This window comes from Mustelus asterias, unplaced genomic scaffold, assembly GCF_964213995.1.
Source record: "Mustelus asterias unplaced genomic scaffold, sMusAst1.hap1.1 HAP1_SCAFFOLD_203, whole genome shotgun sequence".
In the NCBI taxonomy this organism is placed as follows: Eukaryota; Metazoa; Chordata; class Chondrichthyes; order Carcharhiniformes; family Triakidae; genus Mustelus; species Mustelus asterias.
In genome coordinates this window covers 109,498-134,711 of record NW_027590193.1, presented here as the reverse complement: position 1 = coordinate 134,711, position 25,214 = coordinate 109,498, and the positions used below count along the sequence as shown (strand labels likewise).

Here is a 25,214-nt window from a genome sequence, read left to right as displayed (position 1 = left end):
CGGGAGGGGCTGTGTTTTTGGGGGAGGGGCTGTGTTTTTGGGGGAGGGGCTGTATTTTGGGGGAGGGGCTGTGCCTTGCAGTATGGTCTGTGTTTTGGAGGTGGGGCTGTTTTTTTTCTGGGGAGGGGCTGTGTTTTGGGGAAGAACTGTGTTTTGCGGGAGGGGCTGTGTTTTGCGGGAGGGGCTGTGTTTTGCGGGAGGGGCTGTGTTTTGCGGGAGGGGCTGTGTTTTACGGGAGGGTCTGTGTTTTGGGGAGGCGCTGTGTTTTGGGGTAGGGGCTGTGTTCTGCGGAGGGGTTGTGTTTTGGGATGGGACTGCATTTGGGGCTGTGTTTTGGGCCAGGTTGATGGGGGGGGGGCTTTTGTCCAGGGTATTGGACCAGCGCAGCAGGTGAGGGGACTCCCAGTGGAGACAGAATCGACCATTACAATAATCTGCATGCAAGCCTCTCCCCTTTCAACGCTAACCCGCCCGGGATGGCCAATAAACATCGGCCTTGCCAGCGACACGCACAACACGTGATTTTAAAACGGAATATCTCGCTGCAAGCGTGAATGTGTGAGGAAGACCTTGCGTTGCTGTAGCGCCTTCCGCAGCCTCAATGTCCCGAAGAATTTCACAGCCATTGAAACGTCCTCAACAAGAACAACAACATACATTTCTATAGCCCCCGAAAGTTATTAATCCGATACAAGCCTCTTCACAGGAAGATTGTTGGACAAGAACTGTCACTGAGCTAAAGAAATCGGTGTTCAGACCGGAACCTAAAGCGGCAGGCTTGAAGAATCCTTTTTAACAGAGGTCAAGTTATTATAGGATCCCTACAGTGCAGAAGGAGACCATTCGGCCCATCGAGTCTGCACCGACCACAATCCCACCCTGGCCGAATCCCCGTAACCCCATACATTTACTCTGCTAGTCCCCCTGACACTAAGGGACAATTCAGCCTAGCCAATCCAGCTAACCCGCATATCTTTGGACTGTGGGAGGAAACCGGAGCACCCGGAGGAAACCCACGCAGACACGGGGAGAATGTGCAAACTCCACACAGACAGTGACCCGAGGCCGGAATCGAACCCGGGTCCCTGGTGCCGCGAGGCAGCAGTGCTAACCACTGTGCCAACAACTGTCGTGATGCAGAGCAAACCTCACACCCACTACCAAAATTCCCTCATTATTCTGTAATAAACCCCCCCCCCCCCCCCCACCCCCGGCCAAACTCTGCGGCACGGCTCTTACCAGTCCTGGGACGAGGGAGGACGGAGTCGGTGCCAGTCCTGACCTCTCATCTCTCTGGAATTAACTCACAAACAGAATGCTGGAACGGGGCAGTGTGGACAGGCCACTTAAACCCCCGGCACAGACCCTCGGGAACAGTGGGAGACCATCCCAGTGCCAGCCGCCCCCCCCCCCCTCCCTTCCCAAACCGGAGCTGTCACTCTCCGATGACGAAGGAAAACGAAAACTCCTTTTCCAAATGTTTAACTTTTCCAAGAAGCGACTGCGGCCGTTCCAAACATCAGGACGAAAATAGTGGAGCAAGGACGTGTAGATCAGAGTGACAGGCCGGGGGTTTGAACCCCCCTCTCAAAGGGAGAGGGACCTCCTCTTTATTTTGGGAGCTGGACTGGGTCTGGCACGGAGGGGCAGCGGGGCGGGAGGGTCTTGAGGCTGCTGAGGAACCTCCCTCACCCCCGGCCTCCCCTCACCCCCACACCACCCCCGGCTGACAGGCAGCCTGTGAGGGAGTGCAGGAGACACTGTGGATGTGTCATTGTCGGAATGCTTGGCATTTCAGAGCCAAATTTAGCTCCAAATACAACCACAGTCACCAGCGTAGAATCTGTCTCCCCAGAGAGTGAAGCTGGAGCTGGCGGAGGGGGCGGGGGTGGCGGAGGGAGCGGGGGGGGCCGGGGGGAGGAAGGAGTGACCGGGGAATTGAGGCCTGCTGGAACAGATCATTCTATAAACACAACTGTCCGATGGACAGAATCTTCAGGGATCTTTCCCTGGCTGTTGTGGGAACAGCTTTCTGTGTAACTGGCTGTAAACAAACAGAAACATTCAGCCTCATTTCTGACCCAGGATTCTGGAAACGCACCACACTCACTCCGAGGGGGGCGGGTGGGAGGGGCCCACCTTCACCCAGGGCTGGTGGAGCGGGAGGGGGAAGCGGGGGTGGGGGGCGGCATTCTCACCTCTCCGCCAGATGTTTGTGTGTTCAACCTGAGCACCTTGGCACTGGGCGGTTTAGTTTTGGTGTCGGGCGGTTTGGTGTCAGTGTCGGGCGGTTTGGTGTCAGTGCCGGACGGTTTGGTTTTGGTGCCGGGCGGTTTGGTTTTGGTGCCGGGCGGTTTGGTTTTGGTGCCGGGCGGTTTGGTTCTGGTGCCAGGCGGTTTGGTTTCGGCACCGGGCGGTTTGGTTTTGGTGCCGGGTGGTTTGGTTTTGGTGCCGGGCGGTTTGGTTTTGGCACCGGGCGGTTTGGTTTTGGTGCCGGGCGGTTTGGTTTTGGCGCCGGGCGGTTTGGTCACGGCCCCAGGCGGTTTGGTTTTGGCGCCGGGCGGCTTGGTTTTGGTGCCAAGTGGTTTGGTTTTGGCACCGGGCGGTTTGGTCACGGCCCCAGGCGGTTTGGTTTTGGCGCCGGGCGGTTTGGTTTTGGTGCCGGGCGGTTTGGTTTTGGCGCCGGGCGGTTTGGTTTTGTTGCCGGGTGGTTTGGTTTTGGCGCCGGGCGGTTTGGTCACGGCCCCAGGCGGTTTGGTTTTGGCGCCGGGCGGTTTGGTTTTGGCGCCGGGCGGTTTGGTTTTGGTGCCAGGTGGTTTGGTTTTGGCGCCGGGCGGTTTGGTCACGGCCCCAGGCGGTTTGGTTTTGGTGCCGGGTGGTTTGTTTTGGTGCCGGACGGTTTGGTTTTGGCACCGGGCAGTTTGGTTTTGGTGCTGGGCGGTTTGGTTTTGGTGCCGGGCGGTTTGGTTTTGGTGCCGGGCGGTTTGTTTTTGGTGCCGGGCGGTTTGGTTACGGCGCCGGGCGGTTTGGTTTTGGTGCCGGGCGGTTTGGTTTTGGTGTTGGGCGCTTTGGTTTCGGCGCCGGTTTGGTTTTGGAGTCAGGCGGTTTGGGTTCGGTGCCGGGCGGTTTGGTTTTGATGCCAGGCAGTTTTGTTTTGATGCCAGGCAGTTTTGTTTTGATGCCAGGCAGTTTTGGTTCGGTGCCGAGCGGTTTTGGTTTCGGCGCCGGGCGATTTGGTTTCGGCACCGGGCGGTTTGGGTTCAGTGCCGGGCGATTTGGTTTCGGTGTCGGGCGGTTTGGTTTCGGTGTCAGGCTGTTTGGTTTCGGCACCGGGCGGTTTGGTTTTGGTGCCGGGCAGTTTGGTCTCGGTGCCGGGCGGTTTGGTTTTAGTGCCGGGCAGTTTGGTCTCGGTGCCGGGCGGTTTGGTTTTAGTGCCGGGCAGTTTGGTCTCGGTGCCAGGCCATTTTGGTCTCGGAGCCGGGCGTTTTGGTTTGGTGCCGGGCGGTTTGGTTTTGGTGCCGGGCGGTTTGGTTTTGGTGCCGGGCGGTTTGGTTTTGGTGCCGGGTGGTTTGGTTTTGGTGCCGGGTGGTTTGGTTTTGGTGCCAGGTGGTTTGGTTTTGGTGTTGGGCGCTTTGGTTTCGGCGCCGGTTTGGTTTTGGTGTCAGGCGGTTTGGGTTCGGTGCCGGGCGGTTTGATTTTGATGCCAGGCAGTTTTGTTTTGATGCCAGGCAGTTTTGTTTTGATGCCGGGCAGTTTTGGTTCGGTGCCGAGCGGTTTTGGTTTCGGCGCCGAGCGATTTGGTTTCGGCACCGGGCGGTTTGCGTTCAGTGCCGGGCGGTTTGGTTTCGGTGTCGGGCGGTTTGGTTTCGGTGTCGGGCGGTTTGGTTTCGGCACCGGGCGGTTTGGGTTCAGTGCCGGGCGGTTTGGTTTTGGTGCCGGGCAGTTTGGTCTCGGTGCCGGGCGGTTTGGTTTTAGTGCCGGGCAGTTTGGTCTCGGTGCCAGGCGGTTTGGTTTTAGTGCTGGGCAGTTTGGTCTCGGTGCCAGGCGGTTTGGTCTCGATGCCAGGCCGTTTTGGTCTCGGTGCCGGACGGTTTGGCTTTGGTGCCGGGCGGTTTGGTTTTGGTGCCGGGCAGTTTGGTCTCGGTGCCGGGCGGTTTGGTTTTAGTGCCGGGCAGTTTGGTCTCGGTGCCAGGCGGTTTGGTTTTAGTGCCGGGCAGTTTGGTCTCGGTGCCGGGCGGTTTGGTCTCGATGCCAGGCCGTTTTGGTCTCGGTGCCGGACGGTTTGGCTTTGGTGCCGGGCGGTTTGGTTTTGGTGCCGGGCAGTTTGGTTTTGGCACCGGGCGGTTTGGTTTTGGTGCCGGGCGGTTTGGTTTTGATGCCGGGCGGTTTGGTTTTGGTGCCGGGCGGTTTGGTTTTGGTGCCGGGCGGTTTGGTTTTGGTGCCGGGTGGTTTGGTTTTGGTGCCGGGTGGTTTGGTTTTGGTGCCAGGTGGTTTGGTTTTGGTGTTGGGCGCTTTGGTTTCGGCGCCGGTTTGGTTTTGGTGTCAGGCGGTTTGGGTTCGGTGCCGGGCGGTTTGGTTTTGATGCCAGGCAGTTTTGTTTTGATGCCAGGCAGTTTTGTTTTGATGCCGGGCAGTTTTGGTTCGGTGCCGGGCGGTTTAGTTTTGTTGCCGGGCGCTTTTGGTTCGGTGCCGAGCGGTTTTGGTTTCGGCGCCGAGCGATTTGGTTTCGGCACCGGGCGGTTTGCGTTCAGTGCCGGGCGGTTTGGTTTCGGTGTCGGGCGGTTTGGTTTCGGTGTCGGGCAGTTTGGTTTCGGCACCGGGCGGTTTGGGTTCAGTGCCGGGCGGTTTGGTTTTGGTGCCGGGCAGTTTGGTCTCGGTGCCGGGCGGTTTGGTTTTAGTGCCGGGCAGTTTGGTCTCGGTGCCAGGCGGTTTGGTTTTAGTGCTGGGCAGTTTGGTCTCGGTGCCAGGCGGTTTGGTTTTAGTGCCGGGCAGTTTGGTCTCGGTGCCGGGCGGTTTGGTCTCGATGCCAGGCCGTTTTGGTCTCGGTGCCGGGCGGTTTGGTTTTGGTGCCGGACGGTTTGGCTTTGGTGCCGGGCGGTTTGGTTTTGGTGCCGGGCGGTTTGGTTTCGGCACCGGGCAGTTTGGTTTTGGTGCCGGGTGGTTTGTTTTAGAAATCATAGAAATCATAGAAACCCTACAGTGCAGAAGGAGGCCATTCGGCCCATCGAGTCTGCACCGACCACAATCCCACCCAGGCCCTACCCCCACATATTTTACCCGCTAATCCGTCTAACCTACACATCCCAGGACTCTAAGGGGCAATTTTTTTAACCTGGCCAATCAACCTAACCCGCACATCTTTGGACTGTGGGAGGAAACCGGAGCACCCGGAGGAAACCCACGCAGACACGAGGAGAATGTGCAAACTCCACACAGACAGTGACCCGAGCCGGGAATCGAACCCGGGACCCTGGAGCTGTGAAGCAGCAGTGCTAACCACTGTGCTACCGTGCCGGGCGGTTTGGTCACGGCCCCAGGCGGTTTGGTTTCGGCGCCGGTTTGGTTTTGGTGCCGGGTGGTTTGTTTTGGTGCCGGGCGGTTTGATTTTGGCGCCGGGCGGTTTGGTTTTGGTGCCGGGCGCTTTGGTTTTGGTGCCGGGCGGTTTGGTTTTGGTGCCGGGCGGTTTGGTTTTGGCACCGGGCGGTTTGGTTTTGGTGCCGGGCGGTTTGGTTTTGGCGCCGGGCGGTTTGGTCACGGCCCCAGGCAGTTTGGTTTTGGCGCCGGGCGGCTTGGTTTTGGTGCCAGGTGGTTTGGTTTTGGCGCCGGGCGGTTTGGTCACGGCCCCAGGCGGTTTGGTTTTGGCGCCGGGCGGTTTGGTTTTGGCGCCGGGCGGTTTGGTTTTGGTGCCAGGTGGTTTGGTTTTGGCGCCGGGCGGTTTGGTCACGGCCCCAGGCGGTTTGGTTTTGGTGCCGGGTGGTTTGGTTTTGGTGCCGGGTGGTTTGTTTTGGTGCCGGGCGGTTTGGTCACGGCCCCAGGCAGTTTGGTTTTGGTACCGGGCGGTTTGGTTTTGGTGCCGGGTGGTTTGTTTTGGTGCCGGGCGGTTTGGTTTTGGTGTCAGGCGGTTTGGTTTTGGTGCCAGGTGGTTTGGTTTTGGCGCCGGGCGGTTTGGTCACGGCCCCAGGCGGTTTGGTTTTGGTGCCGGGTGGTTTGTTTTGGTGCCGGACGGTTTGGTTTTGGCACCGGGCAGTTTGGTTTTGGTGCTGGGCGGTTTGGTTTTGGTGCCGGGCGGTTTGGTTTTGGTGCCGGGCGGTTTGTTTTTGGTGCCGGGCGGTTTGGTTACGGCGCCGGGCGGTTTGGTTTTGGTGCCGGGCGGTTTGGTTTTGGTGTTGGGCGCTTTGGTTTCGGCGCCGGTTTGGTTTTGGAGTCAGGCGGTTTGGGTTCGGTGCCGGGCGGTTTGGTTTTGATGCCAGGCAGTTTTGTTTTGATGCCAGGCAGTTTTGTTTTGATGCCAGGCAGTTTTGGTTCGGTGCCGAGCGGTTTTGGTTTCGGCGCCGGGCGATTTGGTTTCGGCACCGGGCGGTTTGGGTTCAGTGCCGGGCGATTTGGTTTCGGTGTCGGGCGGTTTGGTTTCGGTGTCAGGCTGTTTGGTTTCGGCACCGGGCGGTTTGGTTTTGGTGCCGGGCAGTTTGGTCTCGGTGCCGGGCGGTTTGGTTTTAGTGCCGGGCAGTTTGGTCTCGGTGCCGGGCGGTTTGGTTTTAGTGCCGGGCAGTTTGGTCTCGGTGCCAGGCCATTTTGGTCTCGGAGCCGGGCGTTTTGGTTTGGTGCCGGGCGGTTTGGTTTTGGTGCCGGGCGGTTTGGTTTTGGTGCCGGGCGGTTTGGTTTTGGTGCCGGGTGGTTTGGTTTTGGTGCCGGGTGGTTTGGTTTTGGTGCCAGGTGGTTTGGTTTTGGTGTTGGGCGCTTTGGTTTCGGCGCCGGTTTGGTTTTGGTGTCAGGCGGTTTGGGTTCGGTGCCGGGCGGTTTGATTTTGATGCCAGGCAGTTTTGTTTTGATGCCAGGCAGTTTTGTTTTGATGCCGGGCAGTTTTGGTTCGGTGCCGGGCGGTTTAGTTTTGTTGCCGGGCGCTTTTGGTTCGGTGCCGAGCGGTTTTGGTTTCGGCGCCGAGCGATTTGGTTTCGGCACCGGGCGGTTTGCGTTCAGTGCCGGGCGGTTTGGTTTCGGTGTCGGGCGGTTTGGTTTCGGTGTCGGGCGGTTTGGTTTCGGCACCGGGCGGTTTGGGTTCAGTGCCGGGCGGTTTGGTTTTGGTGCCGGGCAGTTTGGTCTCGGTGCCGGGCGGTTTGGTTTTAGTGCCGGGCAGTTTGGTCTCGGTGCCAGGCGGTTTGGTTTTAGTGCTGGGCAGTTTGGTCTCGGTGCCAGGCGGTTTGGTTTTAGTGCCGGGCAGTTTGGTCTCGGTGCCGGGCGGTTTGGTCTCGATGCCAGGCCGTTTTGGTCTCGGTGCCGGACGGTTTGGCTTTGGTGCCGGGCGGTTTGGTTTTGGTGCCGGGCAGTTTGGTTTTGGCACCGGGCGGTTTGGTTTTGGTGCCGGGCGGTTTGGTTTTGATGCCGGGCGGTTTGGTTTTGGTGCCGGGCGGTTTGGTTTTGGTGCCGGGCGGTTTGGTTTTGGTGCCGGGTGGTTTGGTTTTGGTGCCGGGTGGTTTGGTTTTGGTGCCAGGTGGTTTGGTTTTGGTGTTGGGCGCTTTGGTTTCGGCGCCGGTTTGGTTTTGGTGTCAGGCGGTTTGGGTTCGGTGCCGGGCGGTTTGGTTTTGATGCCAGGCAGTTTTGTTTTGATGCCAGGCAGTTTTGTTTTGATGCCGGGCAGTTTAGGTTCGGTGCCGGGCGGTTTAGTTTTGTTGCCGGGCGCTTTTGGTTCGGTGCCGAGCGGTTTTGGTTTCGGCGCCGAGCGATTTGGTTTCGGCACCGGGCGGTTTGCGTTCAGTGCCGGGCGGTTTGGTTTCGGTGTCGGGCGGTTTGGTTTCGGTGTCGGGCAGTTTGGTTTCGGCACCGGGCGGTTTGGGTTCAGTGCCGGGCGGTTTGGTTTTGGTGCCGGGCAGTTTGGTCTCGGTGCCGGGCGGTTTGGTTTTAGTGCCGGGCAGTTTGGTCTCGGTGCCAGGCGGTTTGGTTTTAGTGCTGGGCAGTTTGGTCTCGGTGCCAGGCGGTTTGGTTTTAGTGCCGGGCAGTTTGGTCTCGGTGCCGGGCGGTTTGGTCTCGATGCCAGGCCGTTTTGGTCTCGGTGCCGGGCGGTTTGGTTTTGGTGCCGGACGGTTTGGCTTTGGTGCCGGGCGGTTTGGTTTTGGTGCCGGGCGGTTTGGTTTCGGCACCGGGCAGTTTGGTTTTGGTGCCGGGTGGTTTGTTTTAGAAATCATAGAAATCATAGAAACCCTACAGTGCAGAAGGAGGCCATTCGGCCCATCGAGTCTGCACCGACCACAATCCCACCCAGGCCCTACCCCCACATATTTTACCCGCTAATCCGTCTAACCTACACATCCCAGGACTCTAAGGGGCAATTTTTTTAACCTGGCCAATCAACCTAACCCGCACATCTTTGGACTGTGGGAGGAAACCGGAGCACCCGGAGGAAACCCACGCAGACACGAGGAGAATGTGCAAACTCCACACAGACAGTGACCCGAGCCGGGAATCGAACCCGGGACCCTGGAGCTGTGAAGCAGCAGTGCTAACCACTGTGCTACCGTGCCGGGCGGTTTGGTCACGGCCCCAGGCGGTTTGGTTTCGGCGCCGGTTTGGTTTTGGTGCCGGGTGGTTTGTTTTGGTGCCGGGCGGTTTGATTTTGGCGCCGGGCGGTTTGGTTTTGGTGCCGGGCGCTTTGGTTTTGGTGCCGGGCGGTTTGGTTTTGGTGCCGGGCGGTTTGGTTTTGGCACCGGGCGGTTTGGTTTTGGTGCCGGGCGGTTTGGTTTTGGCGCCGGGCGGTTTGGTCACGGCCCCAGGCAGTTTGGTTTTGGCGCCGGGCGGCTTGGTTTTGGTGCCAGGTGGTTTGGTTTTGGCGCCGGGCGGTTTGGTCACGGCCCCAGGCGGTTTGGTTTTGGCGCCGGGCGGTTTGGTTTTGGCGCCGGGCGGTTTGGTTTTGGTGCCAGGTGGTTTGGTTTTGGCGCCGGGCGGTTTGGTCACGGCCCCAGGCGGTTTGGTTTTGGTGCCGGGTGGTTTGGTTTTGGTGCCGGGTGGTTTGTTTTGGTGCCGGGCGGTTTGGTCACGGCCCCAGGCAGTTTGGTTTTGGTACCGGGCGGTTTGGTTTTGGTGCCGGGTGGTTTGTTTTGGTGCCGGGCGGTTTGATTTTGGCGCCGGTCGGTTTGGTTTTGGTGCCGGTTTGGTTTTGGTGTCAGGCGGTTTGGGTTCGGTGCCGGGCGGTTTGGTTTTGATGCCAGGCAGTTTTGTTTTGATGCCAGGCAGTTTTGGTTCGGTGCCGGGCGGTTTAGTTTTGATGCCGGGCGCTTTTGGTTCGGTGCCGAGCGGTTTTGGTTTCGGCGCCGGGCGATTTGGTTTCGGCGTCGGGCGGTTTGGTTTTGGTGCCGGACGGTTTGGCTTTGGTGCCGGGCAGTTTGGTTTCGGTGCCGAGCGGTTTGGTCTCGGTGCCGGGCGGTTTGGTCTCGGTGCCGGGTGGTTTGGTTTTGGTGCCGGGCGGTTTGGTCTCGGTGCCGGGCTGTTTGTTCTCGGTGCCGGGCTGTTTGGTCTCGGTGCCGGGCGGTTTGGTCTCGGTGCCTGGCCGTTTGGGTTTGGTGCCGGGCGGTTTGGTTTTGGTGCCGGGCGGTTTGGTTTCTGTGCCGGGCGGTTTGGGTTTGGTGCCGGACGGTTTGGTTTTGGTGCCAGGCAGTTTGGTCTCGGTGCCGGGCGGTTTGATTTTGGTGCCGGGCGGTTTGGTTTTGGTGCCGGGCAGTTTGGTCTCGGTGCCGGGCGGTTTGGTATTGGTGCCGGGCGGTTTGGCTTTGGCGCCAGGCAGTTTAGTTTCCGTGCCGGGCGGTTTGGACTCGGTGCCGGGCGGTTTGGTCTCGGTGCTGGGCGGTTTGGTTTTGATGCCGGGCGGTTTGGTCTCGGTGCCGGGCGGTTTGGTCTCGGTGCTGGGCGGTTTGGTTTTGATGCCGTGCGGTTTGGGTTTGGTGCCGGGCGGTTTGGTCTCGGTGCCGGGCTGTTTGGTCTCGGTGCCGGGCGGTTTGGTCTCGGTGCCGGGCTGTTTGGTCTCGGTGCCGGGCAGTTTGGTCTCGGTGCCGGGCGGTATGGTTTTGGTGCCGGGTGGTTTGGTTTTGGTGCAGGGCGGTTTGGTTTCGGTGCCGGGCGGTTTGGTCTCGGTGCCGGGCGGTTTGGTCTCGGTGCCGGGCGGTTTGGTTTTGGTGCCGGGCGGTTTGGTCTCGGTGCTGGGCGGTTTGGTTTTGGTGCCGGGCGGATTGGTTTCGGTGCCGGGCGGTTTGGATTTGGTGCCGGACAGTTTGGTTTCTGTGCCGGGCAGTTTGGTGTAAGAGTGGGTCGCTGCTGTCGGACTGGCTTTTATACCATTGGATTTGGAGGTTCTTGTGAATGTGTCGCTCGCTGGTGCGGCATCTCGGGGGCTTTGAGGTGTCGGCGAGAACATGTTCTTCGTATGTCTGACACCAAACACCCGGAACACCCGGAAACCCAGAGGTCAGTCACGGCAGGAGATTCCCAGAGGGACAGTGGGATGGTCTCAAAGAATCCACGGAGAGGTTAAATATTCCCACTCCCATCGACTCATGAGGGAGCCTGTGTTCTAACTGACCCAAATGGAGACAGGCACCAATCACAGCGAGAGACCCTGTCGGGAACCTGCAGAGGTCAAAATGTCAGAGAACACATCCACCCAACCCTTCAATCGCCATCCACCCCACAGGCTGCAAATCCTGCAGATCACCAACCAAACCAAAACCCATCGAGCAGGCCTGAAAACAATCTCCTAGATCCACAGCCAACGTTGTTCCTTTGTTTAAGAAGGGTAGCAAGTATAATCCAGGTAATTACAGGCCGGTGAGCCTTACATCAGTGGTAGGGAAATTATTGGAGAGGATTCTTCGAGACAGGATTTATTCCCACTTGGAAATAAGTGGACGTATTAGCGAGAGGCAACATGGTTTTGTGAAGGGGTGGTTGTGTCTCACTAACTTGATCGAGTTTTTCGAGGAAGTGACGAAGATGATTGATGAGGGTAGGGCAGTGGATGTTGCCTACATGGACTTCAGTAAGGCCTTTGACAAGGTCCCTCATGGCAGACTGGTGCAGAAGGTGAAGTCGCACGGGATCAGAGGTGAGCTGGCAAGGTGGATACAAACTGGCTCGGTCAAAGAAGACAGAGGGTAGCAGTGGAAGGGTGTGTTTCTGAATGGAGGGCTGTGACAAGTGGCATTCCTCAGGGATCAGTGCTGGGACCTTTGCTGTTTGTAATATATATAAATAATTTGGAGGAAAATGTAACTGGTTTGATTAGTAAGTTTGCGGATGGCACAAAGGTTGGTGGATTTGCGGATAGTGATGAGGACCATCAGAGGATACAGCAGGATATAGACCAGTTGGAGAATTGGGCAGGGAGGTGGCAGATGGAGTTTAATGTGGGCAAAAGTGAGGTAATGCATTTTGGAAGATCTAATACAGATAGGAAATATACAGTAAATGGCAGAACCCTTAAGAGTATTGATAGGCAGAGGGATCTGGGTGTACAGGTACACAGGTCACTGAAAGTGGCAATGCAGGTGGAGAAGGTAGTCAAGAAGGCATACGGCATGCTTGCCTTCATCGGCCGGGGCACTGAGTTTAAAAATTGACAAGTCATGTTGCAGCTTTATAGAACCTTAGTTAAGCTGCACTTGGAATATAGTGTTCAATTCTGGTCGCCACACTACCAGAAGGATGTGGAGGCTTTGGAGAGGTTACAGAAAAGATTTACCAGGATGTTGCCTGGTATGGAGGACATTAGCTGTGAGGAGAGTTGGAGAAACTTGGTTTGTTCTCACTGGAACGACGGAGGTTGAGGGGCGACCTGATAGAAGTCTACAAGATTATGAGAGGCATGGACAGAGTGGATAGTCAGAAGCTTTTGCCCAGGGTGGAAGAGTCAATTACTAGGGGGCATAGGTTTAAGGTGCGAGGGGCAAGGTTTAAAGGAGATGTACGAGGCAGATTTTTTACACAGAGGGTGGTGGGTGCCTGGAACTCGCTGTAGGGGGAGGTAGTGGAAGCGGATACGATAGTGACTTTTAAGGGGCGTCTTGACAAATACAGGAATAGGAAGGGAACAGAGGGATATGGTCCCCGGAAGGGTAGGGGGTTTTAGTTCAGTCAGGCAGCATGGTCGGTGCAGACTTGGAGGGCCGAAGGGCCTGTTCCTGTACTGTAATTTTCTTTGTTCTTTGTATCCCCAGAGAGAAATTGCCTAAGAATTAACCGTGAGCTCTCCCCCAACAGCCTTCCCGTTTTCGATTCCCAGTACTCATTCACCCCCTCCTACCTGAATGATTTAAATCCATCCCACTCTCCTTTAGTATTGATGCTGCCTCTTATTCTATTGGGTGAACTGGGGCAATGCCCCAGTTGCTGCTATGACGCACCAACGTTGCGGGGGGGAGGGGGGTGGGGATGGGGGGGTTCAGCCCAACGTGGTGACTCCCACCAAGGCTCAATGCCAGACCCCCAGCCCCCACCCCCACAAAACCAAATGAGCCTCCCCACTGGCACCTCACTGAACACCTTGGAGAGGTGAGAGGAAGAGGGGGGGATGGCATAGGATGATCCCAGGGCTGCCCTGACCCGATGTCATAGAGTTGTTATGGCACAGAATAAGGCCTATTTGGCCCGTCACGCTTTTGTTGGCTCTCCTCAGAACAATCCAGCCCAGTCCCATTCTCCCCCTCCAGTCCCACAGCCCTGACAATCCATTTCCCCCCAGAACTCCAGCGACCACCTTCTTAAAATCATTCATCGTCTCCGCTTTGTTAGGTTGCTAGACAGAACCACGAGTTACATTCGGAAGTCAAACCCGATCCCAACATCCTTTCCAATTTGGCATCAATGTGATACTAGGATACTTCGCTCCAGAAATGATTCCACTGACAAATTAGGGATCTTTTTATAGTAAAAAAAAAACTTTATTTAATAACACAGTTTAACTATAACTCTAACAAATGAAGCAGCTTAACTAAGAACAGTTGAACAGTATTTAAACATGAAAGGTAACAACTTTACTTTCTAGCTTATCACAGTTTCAGTTCCAAATAAGCAACATTCCTCCTACAGACTTACAGTGCCACTTTAAATACAGTTAACAACCATGAATCTACTTGCTATAATGGGTGTAGAGAGAATGAGTTTCAGCGCAGCTTGTAGAACTCTGTCTTCAAACAAACCCCAGCCAGAACTGAAAAGCTGTTTCTCTGCTACAGACCTAGCTCCTCCCATTAACCACACCTTTAGATGACCCTGCAGAACTAAACCCACCTTCCATTTCTTTAATCAAAGCCCCAGATGAAATCTCCATCTATAAACAAGAGTCCATAAGCTCTATCCTAAGAAAACACAACATGGCTAATATGAGTAATTATCCTGCTCTCCCAGCATCTGTTCTAAATGCTTTCCAGATGCACTGACTGCCTGCAGAAAAAAGCTGACTCTGCAAACAGTCCCCTTAAACATAACAAAACATTATATGTATCTATAGCCATATCACACTAACATCACAGTTTCCACCACCCTCATAGGCAGCAAGTTCCAGCTCTTTACAACTCGCTGGTAAAAAGGTTCTTCCTCAAATCTCTCCCTGTGTCTATTGCACAAAATCTTCAATCTGTGTCCCCTTGTCCTTGTACCATCAGCCAATGGAAAGAGTTTTCTTTATCCACTCTACCTAAATCTGTTGTAATCTTGTCCACCTCTGTCAAATCTCCCCTCAGTCTCTTCTGCTCCAAGGAGAATAACCCCAGCTTCTCCAACCTCACCTCGTAACTAAAATCCCTTCATCCCTGGAACTAGTAAATCTCCTCCGCATCCTCTTTGGACGCTCACATCCTTCCTAAAGTATGGTGACCAGAACTGGACGCAATAAACTTATAAATTCAGACAAGTACCCAAGGCACTATCTCAAAAAAGAACAGGCGAGTTCTCCCTAGAGTCCTGGACAGATATTCATTGGGCGGCACAGTGGTTAGCACTGCGCCAGGGACCCGGGTTCGGTTCCCGGCTTAGGTCACTGTCTGTGCGGAGTCTCCCCGCATCTGCGTGGGTTTCCTCCGGGTGCTCCGGTTTCCTCCCACAGTCCAAAGATATGCAGGTTAGTTGGATTGGCCATGCTAAACTGCACCTTAGTGCCCACAATGTGTAGGTTATTTTTTTTTAATTATTCATTTATGGGACGTGGGCATCGCTGGTTGGCCAGTATTTATTGCCCATCCCTAGTTGCCCTTGTTCAGAGGGCAGTTGAGAGTCAACCACATTGCTGTGGCTCTGGAGTCACATGTAGGCCAGACCGGGTAAGGACGGCAGATTTCCTTCCCTAAAGGACATTAGTGACTCAGATGGGTTTTCCCGACAATCGACAATGGTTTCATGGTCATCAGTAGATTCTAAATTACAGATATTGTTTATTGAATTCAAATTCCATCATCTGCCGTGATGGGATTCGAACCCGGGTCCCCAGAACATTAATTGAGTTTCTGGATTAATAGTCTAGCGATAATACCACTCGACCATCGCCTCTCCCTGGGTGGGTTGGCCATGGTAAATATGTGGGGTTAGGCTCTGGGTTACATGTTCTTTTGGAGAATTGGTGCAGACTGGATGGGCCAAATGACCTCCTTCTGCACTGTAGGGATTCTATGGTTCATCCCTCAAACATCACAGTAAGAAGTCTCACAACACCAGGTTAAAGTCCAACAGGTTTATTTGGAATCATGAGCTTTCGGAGCGCTGCCCCTTCCTCAGGTGAGTGGAGGTTGGCCGTGTTTGTGAACTAACCTCCACTCACCTGATGAAGGAGCAGCGCTCTGAAAGCTCATGATTCCAAATAGACCTGTTGGACTTTAACCTGGTGTTGTGAGACTTCTTACTGTGCCCACCCCAGTCCAACGCCGGCATCTCCACACTGTTAAACAACATGACTAAAAGCAAATTACCTGGCTATTTTATTCAATTGTTTATTAAAGATCTCCTCCTTTAAGCCATTGCTTAAAGTCGACCACTTTGACCGAGCCTAGGGATATTTATCAGAATGTCTCTGTTATTGTCCTCCTTTCCGAGAAGCAGCTGAGAATGGAATTCCTCCACCCTCACTAATCCATGTCCAACCTGTTTGTAACTCCATTCAACTGCTCTGGTTCCATCAACACCTTTACCCATCAAAGATCTCTCGATCTCAGCCATCAACTGAGCCGGGATTGCTTCGCTCTCTGAAAGGCGCTATATAAATGCAAATGGTCGTTTGGTAACAGAAACCTCAGTGTCGCTGAAAAAGAGACGTGCTGTCGAAGCTTTTCCTCTTGCACTCATCAGGACAGACGCAAGAATACCAAATTTCAAAAGGGAACAACAATTGATACCGCACGAGAAAAAGGGGGTGCTGATTGGTTGGTCAGTCGGTTTCTGGTTGGTCGAGATGTTGCCATGGTGAGTACACCCGGGAGCTACTGCCCCCCATGCTGGTGTTTATTCAAAAAGGTTGCAATGCCTGGACATGTTACTTTTGCTTGCAGAGGAATGGACCTGGAAGGAACTGGAAACCATCGATATAGAATAGTCACTAACAAATCCGATCGGGAGGAAAAGCAGGATGAAAGTCAGAGGGTGGAGAGAATGTGGAACTCGCCACCACAGAGGCTGATTGAGATGAACAACGGGGTTTACGGGGAAACTGGACAAACACACAGGGGAGGGTGAGCGAGAGGAGGTTATGTGATGGGTTGTGATGAAGTGGAGATGGGTTGTGGGGAGTGGGGGGGGGGGGGTGGGGGAAGGTGTGAGGAGGCTCATGTGCAGCCTAAACACTGACATGGATTGGCTAGGCTACGTAGCTGCAGATTTGATGTCATCCTATGTTGTGAAGGAGCATCCCGAGGATGTGGCAGGCACTACACAAATGCAAGGCCTTTGCTTGCTGTCGGTCACTTACCTGCTCGGACCTGGACAGAGGCGCAGCAGCTGGCCAGCCCCACCTCGTTGGCCGCGCTGACGGAGTACAGACCGCCATCCAGAGTGCTTGCAGACGGGATGAACAGAGTGTGCCTCTCACCTTCCGCTTTCAGGACGTGTGTCTGGCTTGTCTTCAGCAGCTCACCGTCTTTCTTCCAAGAGACTGTTCAGGGTGACAAAGAAAAGTCAATGAATGAATGAATAAATCCCGGTGGCACAGTGGTTAGCACCGCTGCTTCACATCGCCAGGGACCCGGGTTCGATTCCCGGCACGGTGGCACAGTGGTTAGCACCGCTGCTTCACATCGCCAGGGTCCTGGGTTCGATTCCCGGCACGGTGGCACAGTGGTTAGCACCGCTGCTTCACATCGCCAGGGTCCCGGGTTCGATTCCCGGCTCGGGTCACTGTCTGTGCGGAGTCTGCACGTTCTCCCCGTGTCTGCGTGGGTTCCCTCCAGGGGTTCCGGTTTCCTCCCACACTCCAAAGGTACACGGGTTAGGGTACCTGGACCCCTCACCGTGACCTAATCCAACAGGCCGACCCCTCCACTGGAACTGCCAGTCAGCCCAACTGTCAGCGACAGCTGGAAGCTCCAGCCACATAGAATCATAGAACCCTACAGTGCAGAAAGAGGCCATTCAGCCCATCGAGTCTGTACCGAGCACAATCCCACCCAGACCCTATTCCCATAACCCTACACATTTACCCTGCTAATCCCCCTGACACTTGGGTCAATTTAGCATGGCCAATCAACTTAACCCGCACATGTTTGGTAATCAAGAAGGCTATTGGAATGTTGTCCTTTATTTGTGAGAGGAATTGAACATATCAGTGAGCATGTTATGCTTCAGTTCCACAGGGCATTGGGATGAGACCACACCTGTGTGGAGTTTTGGTCTCCTGACTTGAGGAAGGATGTAAATGTGTTGGAGGCAGTCGGTGGAGGTTCACTAGATTGATACCTGGAATGAGCGAGTTGTCTTGTGTCTTACCTTGCGGAATGGGGGTTCCCGTGACGATACATTTTAAAAGCACAGACGCTCCGACAGTGACCAATGTGTCAGCGATACTGATCTCGAACACCGGTGGCTCCAGAGGGTCTTCACCGGCCGACACGTAGGAATCATCTGACGATTCTGCTGCGGGAAGGAAGACCAGCCAGAGTTAATGCAAGGCAGGGTGATGGGATTCAGGCAAAGATCTTTATCCTGGGCTTCACTGGGGCACTGGTTGTGGAAATGGGAGAAAGGGTAGCGATAGTTTAGCTGCGTACACTTTGAGTTAGGTCAGAGCTCTCTGAAACCCCAATGCGGCCCCTCCCACCCACACCCAACTCCTTCCCCCCCCCCAACCATGACCACAATCGTAAGCTGCCTTCCTGCCCTTTCCCCCCAATGCAGCAGGATTCAGGCATGGAAGGCAGTGACGCAGCGGTATTGTCACTGGGCTAGCAAGCCAGAGATCCAGGGTAATGCTCTGGGGACCCGGGTTCAAATCCCACCAGGGTAGAAAGTGAAATTTGAATTAATAAAAGTCGAGAATGAAAGGCTAACAATGACCATGAAACCATTGTTGATTGTCGGGAAAACCCATCTGTTTCACTAATGTCCTTTAGGGAAGGAAATCTGCCGTCCTTACCCGGTCTGGCCTACATGTGACTCCAGAGCCACAGCAATGTGGTTGATTCTTAACTGCCCTCTGAAATGGCCGAGCGAGACACTCAGTTCAAGGGGGAATTAGGGATGGGCAATAAATGCTGACCCAGCCCAGCGACACCCACATCCCAATGGTGGCACAATGGTTGGCACTGCTGTCTCACAGTGCCAGGGAACTGGGTTCAGTGCCAGCCTCAGATCAATGTCTGTGTGGAGTCTGCACATTTTCCCCGTGTCTGCGTGGGTTTCCTCCAGTTTCCTGGTAGCACAGCGGTTAGCACTGCTGCTTCACAGCTCCAGGGTCCCGGGTTCGATTCCCGGCTTGGGTCACGGTCTGTGTGGAGTTTGCACGTTCTCCTCGTGTCTGCGTGGGTTTCCTCCGGGTGCTCCGGTTTCCTCCCACAGTCCAAAGATGTGCGGGTTAGGTTGATTGGCCATGCTAAAATTGCCCTTAGTGTCCTGGGATGCTTAGGTTAGAGGGATTAGTGGGTAAATATGTAGGGATATGGGGTAGGGCCTGGGTGGGATTGTGGTCGGTGCAGACTCGTTGGGCCGAATGGCCTTTCTCTGCACTGTAGGGTTTCTAAGATTTCTAAGATTTCCTCCCACAGTCTGAAAGACGTGCTGGTTAGGGTGCATTGGCCGTGCTAAATTCTCCCTCAGTGTACCCGAACAGGCGCCGGAGTGTGGCGACTAGGGGATTTTCACAGTAACTTCATTGCAGTGTTAATGCAAGCCTTACTTGTGATACGAATTAATAAATAAACTTTAAGAAAACCATGACTAAATTTTTTTAAAAGGCCCCAACTCACACTCCACCACTGAGCGAGTTTTGAACCTTTGAACTTATTGCCATCACACCAAGCACAGTAAACATCCTCAATGTTAGTTTTCTGTTTCTGAAATCCCTACATATGTGCTTTTCTTTATCGCATTACAGAGCGATGCAGCACGGAAGGAGGCCATTCAGCCCATCGTACCTGTGCCAGCCCTGAGGGAGAGCTTTCCAATTCAGTTTTTAAGTTTAACTTTATTTATTAGTGTCACAAGTAAGGCTTACATTAACACTGCAATGAAGTTAGTGTGAAAATCCCCTAGAGGCCACACTCCGGCGCCTGTTCGGGGTACACTGAGGGAGAATTTAGCACAGCCAACGCACCCTAACCAGCACGTCTTTCAGACTGTGGGAGGAAACCCACGCAGACACGGGGAGAACGTGCAAACTCCACACAGACGGTGACCCAAGTCGGGAATCGAACCCGGGACCCTGGTGCTGTGAGGCAGCAGCGCTAAGCACTGTGCCGCCCAAACTTTACCCTGTGGGAATTAATCCCACTCTGTTCTTTCCTCAGAGTCCTGCAATTTCTTTTTTTCCATTTCAAATATTTATCCAATTCCCTTTGGAAAGTTATTACTGAGTCTGTTTCCACCGCCCTCTCAGGCAGTGCCTTCCAGATCACAACTCACTGATTCCAAATATTTTCCCCATATTCCTACCAGTGGTGGAACACTCTCCACTTGCCTGGATGGGTGCGGCTCCAACAACACCTGAGAAGCTCAACGCCATCCAGGACAAAGCAGCCCCGCTTGATTAGCACCCCATCCATCACCATAAACATTCACTCCCTCCACCACCAATGCAGTGGCTGCCGTGTGTACCATCTACAAGATGCTCGGAAGCCACTCACCAAGGCTCCTTAGGCAGCACCTTCCAAACCCACCACCACTACCGACATGGACAGCAGATACCTGGGAACACCACGGGCTGCAAGTTCCCCTCCAAGCCACTCACCATGCTGCGTTTGAACCTCCAGTACATACCCCACTGTAATCGCAGTCAATATCCTGTGTATATCCCTTTGTATCACAGTATATCTCCAATATTTCACACTGTGCCCCAGTAAATTGTAAGTATATAGCTCATTCTATCCCAGTGAACCTCCTGGACGGTGGCACAGTGGTTAGCACTGCTGCCTCACAGCGCCAGGGACCCGGGGTTCGATTCCCAGCCTTGGGTCACTGCGGACTCTGCACGTTCTCCCCGTGTCTGCGGGGGTTTCCTCCGGGTGCTCCAGTTTCTTCCCACAGTCTGAAAGACGTGGTGGCCAGGTGAATTGGCCATGCTAAATTCTCCCTCAGTCTACCTGAACAGGCGACTAAGGGATTTTCTCAGTAACTTCATTGCAGTGTTAATGTTAGCCTACATGTGACAAATACTAAATAAACTTCAAAAAACTCCCCCAGTGAATCTCCTGTATAAAGCCCACAGTATCCCAGTGAGAATACTGCTAAGAATGGGATACAATGGCTATTATAATGAATCGAAGCGAATTACTGCGGGTGCTGGAATCTGAAACAAAGACAGAAAATGCTGGAAAATCTCAGCAGGTCTGGCAGCATCTGTGAGGAGAGAGAATAGAGCTGACGTTTCCAGTCCGGATGACCATTCGTCAGAGCTATTAGTTAAACAACTGAGTTTGGACGGTGAGTTACAGCAAGACTCTCGAGCGGTTCTCCTTACCGAGCTCCGGAGACGTGGGGCGAGATTTCTTGGATTTTCCTCTGGGAGTTTTCCGGCCTGATTTCTCCCGCAGTAACGGTCTGGTCTCTCCTTTCAAATCCCCCGTTTCTGTGTCTTTCTTTTCGCTGACTGCGGTTTTCAGGCCCGGGTGGATGGGGGTGCCGGGGCCCCGTGTGACTGTGGCGCAGGCGGGGCTGAGGGGGGCGAGGCCTAGTTGTGGGGCAGCGTCGCCTGGCTGCAGCTCCAATCTGGCGCCCTCCAGGCGCTCCAGCCCGGCCTTGAGCGAATCAGTGGCCTCCCTGAAATGGGGCGATGGCGCTCTGACCTTCCACCTGCCCTCTGCAGGGGCTTCCGGCTTGTCCCGGCCTGCCAGAGAGATGGTGATTGGGGCTCGCGACTCGGAACTTGAAGTTACCTTCTCGACTCTCTCCAGGACAGGTTGGGGGTGACTCGGAGGTTGAGTTGGAGGCTGCGGACTTTGCGTTGGTTGTTCTCCTGTCCCCTCCCGCCCCGACCGTTGATCAAAGTGATTGGTTGCCGCCTCTTGTGCTCTGGCCTTCTCTCTGCGGAGGGATTCCAGATCCTCCGACTCGCCGGTGACGGTGGCCAGGCCTCTCTGCAGAGGCTTGCGGGGGACGGACGAGGGCGTGGGCTCAGGTTGAGTTCTCTCGGGACTCCGCAGGCCCGGCCACTGCAGCACCTTGATGGAGAGAGGCTCGATCCGCTGAACAGTCAAGGCTTTCCGTGAGGAGAGCTCGCGGTTCACGGCGCGTTCCAGGACGGGGGACCTCAGCACCGGCCTCACCGCTGAGCACATGGCGGTCTTTTTGATGCGGCTCAACTCCTCCGAGATCTTGAGCTCGACGTCGCGAGCCCGGGAGGCGTACTTTCCCCGCTCGTCGAAGGAGGCCGCCTTCTGCCGGAAGAACAAACGCTTCTGCTCGGCGCTGCCGCTGTCTGCCCGCAGCAGCCCGCGCCCCTCGCTCTCCAGCAGGTCCGAGAAGGACGGCCTTCCCCTGCCTTCCCGCTGGTCGGCGTGATCGAATGACCGGGACTTCCGGAAGCCGGGCCAGGGCTGCCCGTCCGCCAGCTCGAAGCTCCGCCTCCTCTCGGGGAACGTCTCCAGGTACCTCATCCTGTCGAAGGTTCTGGAGCCCGAGCGGGAGTGCGTGGGCGAGGTGCTACACGAGCTGGCCCTCCGCGTCTGCTCCAGCACCGCCAGCTGGTCGCCCGCGCCAGGCCACACCTTCGGCCTCTTGACCTTGTCCTCGTACTCCGAAGGGACGGTGTCCCGGTACTCGGCGGGTGTGGAGAGTTTCCGGCGCGGGGTCAGCGGGGTCGTCGGCTGGGGTAGGCCGGCGCGGGAGGCTTTGGGGCTGGCAGGCCGGGTTTTCAGGGAGGTCGGAGGGAGTCCAGTTGTCCTGGGGGCTCCTTGCTGCGAGCCCTGGTTCTGGGCCATGGTCTCCCACTTGAGGGGGGGCTCGAGGGCGCTGTCCAGCTGACTCCTCACGAACGTGGTCTCACAAAGATCCCTGGAAGGAAAGGAGACGAGAGACAAATCACTTAAAGGTGCCTGTGTGAGCGAGGGGATTCCGGAACATTCTTCACCAGTGCGCCACTCGACAATGACCAGTCCAATGTTCCCACCTTTAATCAGCGCCAGGATCAGGCAGCGCACTATCCAGGAAGAGATTGCAATGTGCTGACACTGAAGGGCTCAGAGTTCACTCATATCCCAGGGACCTGATCACCAACTCGCGCAAATATTTAATCGGTCAGGGAATCGAGGGTTATGGGGCTAAAGCAGGAAAGTGGAGTTGAGGATTATCACATTAGATAAGTCATCATCTTATTGAATGGCGGAGCAGACTCGATGGGCCGAATGGTCTGCTTCTGCTCCTATATCTGACGTTCTGACTGCCTATTTGGAAAGAGATAGGACGGCAGCACAGTGGTTAGCACTGCTGCCTCACAGCGCCAGGGACCCGGGTTCAATTCCAGCCTCGGGTCACTGTCTGTGCGGAGTTTGCACGTTCTCCCCGTGTCTGCGTGGGTTTCCTCCGGGTGCTCCGGTTTCCTCCCACAGTCCAAAGATGTGCTGGTTAGGGGGATTGGCCATGGTAAGTGTGTGGGGTTACAGGGATAGGGCGGGGTGAGGGCTCTGTTAGAGAGACGGTGCAGACTCGATGGGCTGAATGGCCTGCTTCTGCAATGTAAGGATTCAATGAAATTCTATCGGATTCTATGAATTGCACCTCACCTAAAAGATGATACCCCCCCCCCCCGACAGTGTGACACCCCCTGAGTACGGCACTGGAATCCTGGGTGTGTTGGTCTGGATTGTGTCCCCTGGAGTGGGACTTGTAGCTATGACTCTCTGGCTCCGAGGGAGCGGCTCCCTACTCTCTGAGCCCCGGCTCCTCCCTGGACCCCGGCTCCTCTCTGGACCCCGGCTCCTCTCTGGACCCCGGCTACTCCCCGAACCCCGGCCGCTCTCTGGACCCCGGCTGCTCCCTGGACCCTGGCTCCTCTCTGGACCCCGGCTGTCGCTAACGTTAACCAGCACTGGCAAGGAGACTATGTGACCAACCGAGTCCCTGTTGGTGTTACACAGAGACATGGGCGTGGCTGATTCTGGGGCCCTGTGATGGTCCAGGTGGCATCCTGTGCCGTTTGGTGCAATGTCCAATTGTTGTGTGTTTGATTACGTGAGTCCGTTTACTACTGATGCTCACTCTACTTGATCAGTTAATCCTGGGTTTGGACTCAGAGGAAAGTAAACAAAGCTGCAGAATGATGTGGAGTTGCCGGCGTTGGTCTGGGGTAAACACAGTAAGAAGTCCCACAACACCAGGTTAAAGTCCAACAAGTTTATTTGGAATCAGGAGCTTTCGGAGTGCTGCTCCTTCCTCAGGCAAGTAATGAAGGAGCAGCGCTCTGAAAGCTCGTGATTCCAAATAAACCTGTTGGACTTTAACCTGGTGTTGTGAGACTTCTTACAAAGCTGCAGAAGGAACAGTAAGAAGTTTAACAACACCAGGTTAAAGTCCAACAGGTTTATTTGGTAGTAAAAGCCACACAAGCTTTCGAAGCTCTAAGCCCCTTCTTCAGGTGTGGCTTTTGCTACCAAATAAACCTGTTGGACTTTAACCTGGTGTTGTTAAACTTCTTACTGTGTTTACCCCAGTCCAACGCCGGCATCTCCACATCAAGGAACTGGAAGCCAGAGTGATCACACGGAGTCGACGTATTAAAGGACTGAGAGAGAACGAACAGTTACACACATGGGAACGAGGGTAGTTTCTGCGCAGATCCAGGCGATATAATAAACAATATGGTGGTTGTGGACATCAGCAGTGGCACCTCAGTGAAGAACGGCCTGTTTAAAACCCGTCACCCAGAGACACACAGGTCAAGATGCAGCAGCGAGGTTAGTGAGGTCATGCAGGAGCTGGGGGTGGAAGGCCTCTGACGTGTCCAGTGAACAGAGAGCAGAAAAACCAAAAGGAGAAAGTCTGAGACAAAGGATCATTAACCAGAAGGGAACTCGATTCCTTTCTCATTTACAGATGCTTTAATCCGTGCTACAGTCTCTCACACTCAACCCTCTTTCCCTCTCCCAGCACTGACCCTGCAGCCTGATAGAACGATGCCGCAGAGGAGGCCGTTCAGCCCATCTGATTCCCTCCCTTGCTCTTTCCCAGAACCCTGCAATTATTTCCAGCATTCCTCCGATTCCTCTTGTTGAAAGTCCCGCTTGAATCTGCTTCCACCGTCCTTTCAGGCAGTGCCTCCCAGGTCACAACAACTCGCTGGGTAATAAATGTTGCCTCGTATTGCCCCTGGTTCTCTGAAGAATTCATGCAATCCTGACAGTGCAGAAGGAGGCCATTTGGCCCATCGAGTCTTCTTCTCCTTCTGCACAGTAAAGATTCTGTGAATCCAACATCCTTGTTTAAAACCCTTCTCACCTCGTTCTGCCAGCTTCATCGATTTGTGTCCAGACACCACCAGGTCCCTCTGTTCCTGCACCTGGTTTAAAACTCTCCCGTTTAGTTCAGATTATCGCACCTCATTCTCCCCACCGAAACACACCTCTTTATACTTTCAGGTGGCACGTTGGCACAGTGGGTTAGCACTGCTGCCTCACAGCGCCAGGCACCCGGGTTCGATTCCCGGCTTGGGTCACTGTCTGTGTGGAGTCTGCACGTTCTCCCCGTGTCTGCGTGGGTTTCCTCCGGGTGCTCCGGTTTCCTCCCACAGTCCAAAGATGTGCACGTTAGGTAGATTGGCCATGCTAAATTGCCCCTTAGTGTCAGGGGAATAAATACGTGAGGCTAAGGGGATAGGACCTGGGTGGGATTGTGGTGCAGACTCAGTGGGCTGAATGGCCTCCCTCTGTACTGTAGGGATTCTATGATTCTAAGTTGCACTCGCCACGTCTCCACTATTCTGCTGACAACTTCCTGAAGTCTGTTCCTAACCTCAGTGTTTGTTACAGATCAATATTTGGTATCATTTCTGTGCTGTGTATTGCTGGCCTGTATACAAAAACCAAGTCATTAATCTATATATCCAAAGGAGCAACATGTACTGTCTCCAAGATGCACCACAGCTATTCACCAAAGATCCTTCAACAGCACCTTCCAAACCCATGACCACTTCCATCTAGAAGGACAAGGGCAGCAGATACATGGGAACACCACCACCTGCAAGTTCCCCTCCAAGCCACTCACCATCCTGACTTGGAAATATATCACTGTCGTTGGGTCAAATCCTGGAATTCCCTCCCTAACAGCAGCGTGGATGTACCTACACCACACGGACTGCGGCGGGTTCAAGAAGGCAGCTCAGCACCACCTTCTCC

General features: G+C 54.8%; 1 protein-coding gene across 1 annotated transcript in view; it reads right to left on the bottom strand.

Annotated features, from left to right (window-relative positions):
* LOC144485641 (striated muscle-specific serine/threonine-protein kinase-like) overlaps positions 1-25,214 on the bottom strand; it is a gene marked incomplete at its 5' end in the record, with an annotated part of 96,608 nt that overhangs the window by 65,092 nt on the left and 6,302 nt on the right. Inside the window, 3 exons of the mRNA XM_078203741.1 lie at positions 16,151-16,333; positions 17,164-17,310; positions 20,348-21,879. Of these exons, the coding sequence (XP_078059867.1) occupies positions 16,151-16,333; positions 17,164-17,310; positions 20,348-21,879 (1,862 nt within the window). The remainder of the gene's footprint in view (positions 1-16,150; positions 16,334-17,163; positions 17,311-20,347; positions 21,880-25,214) is intronic.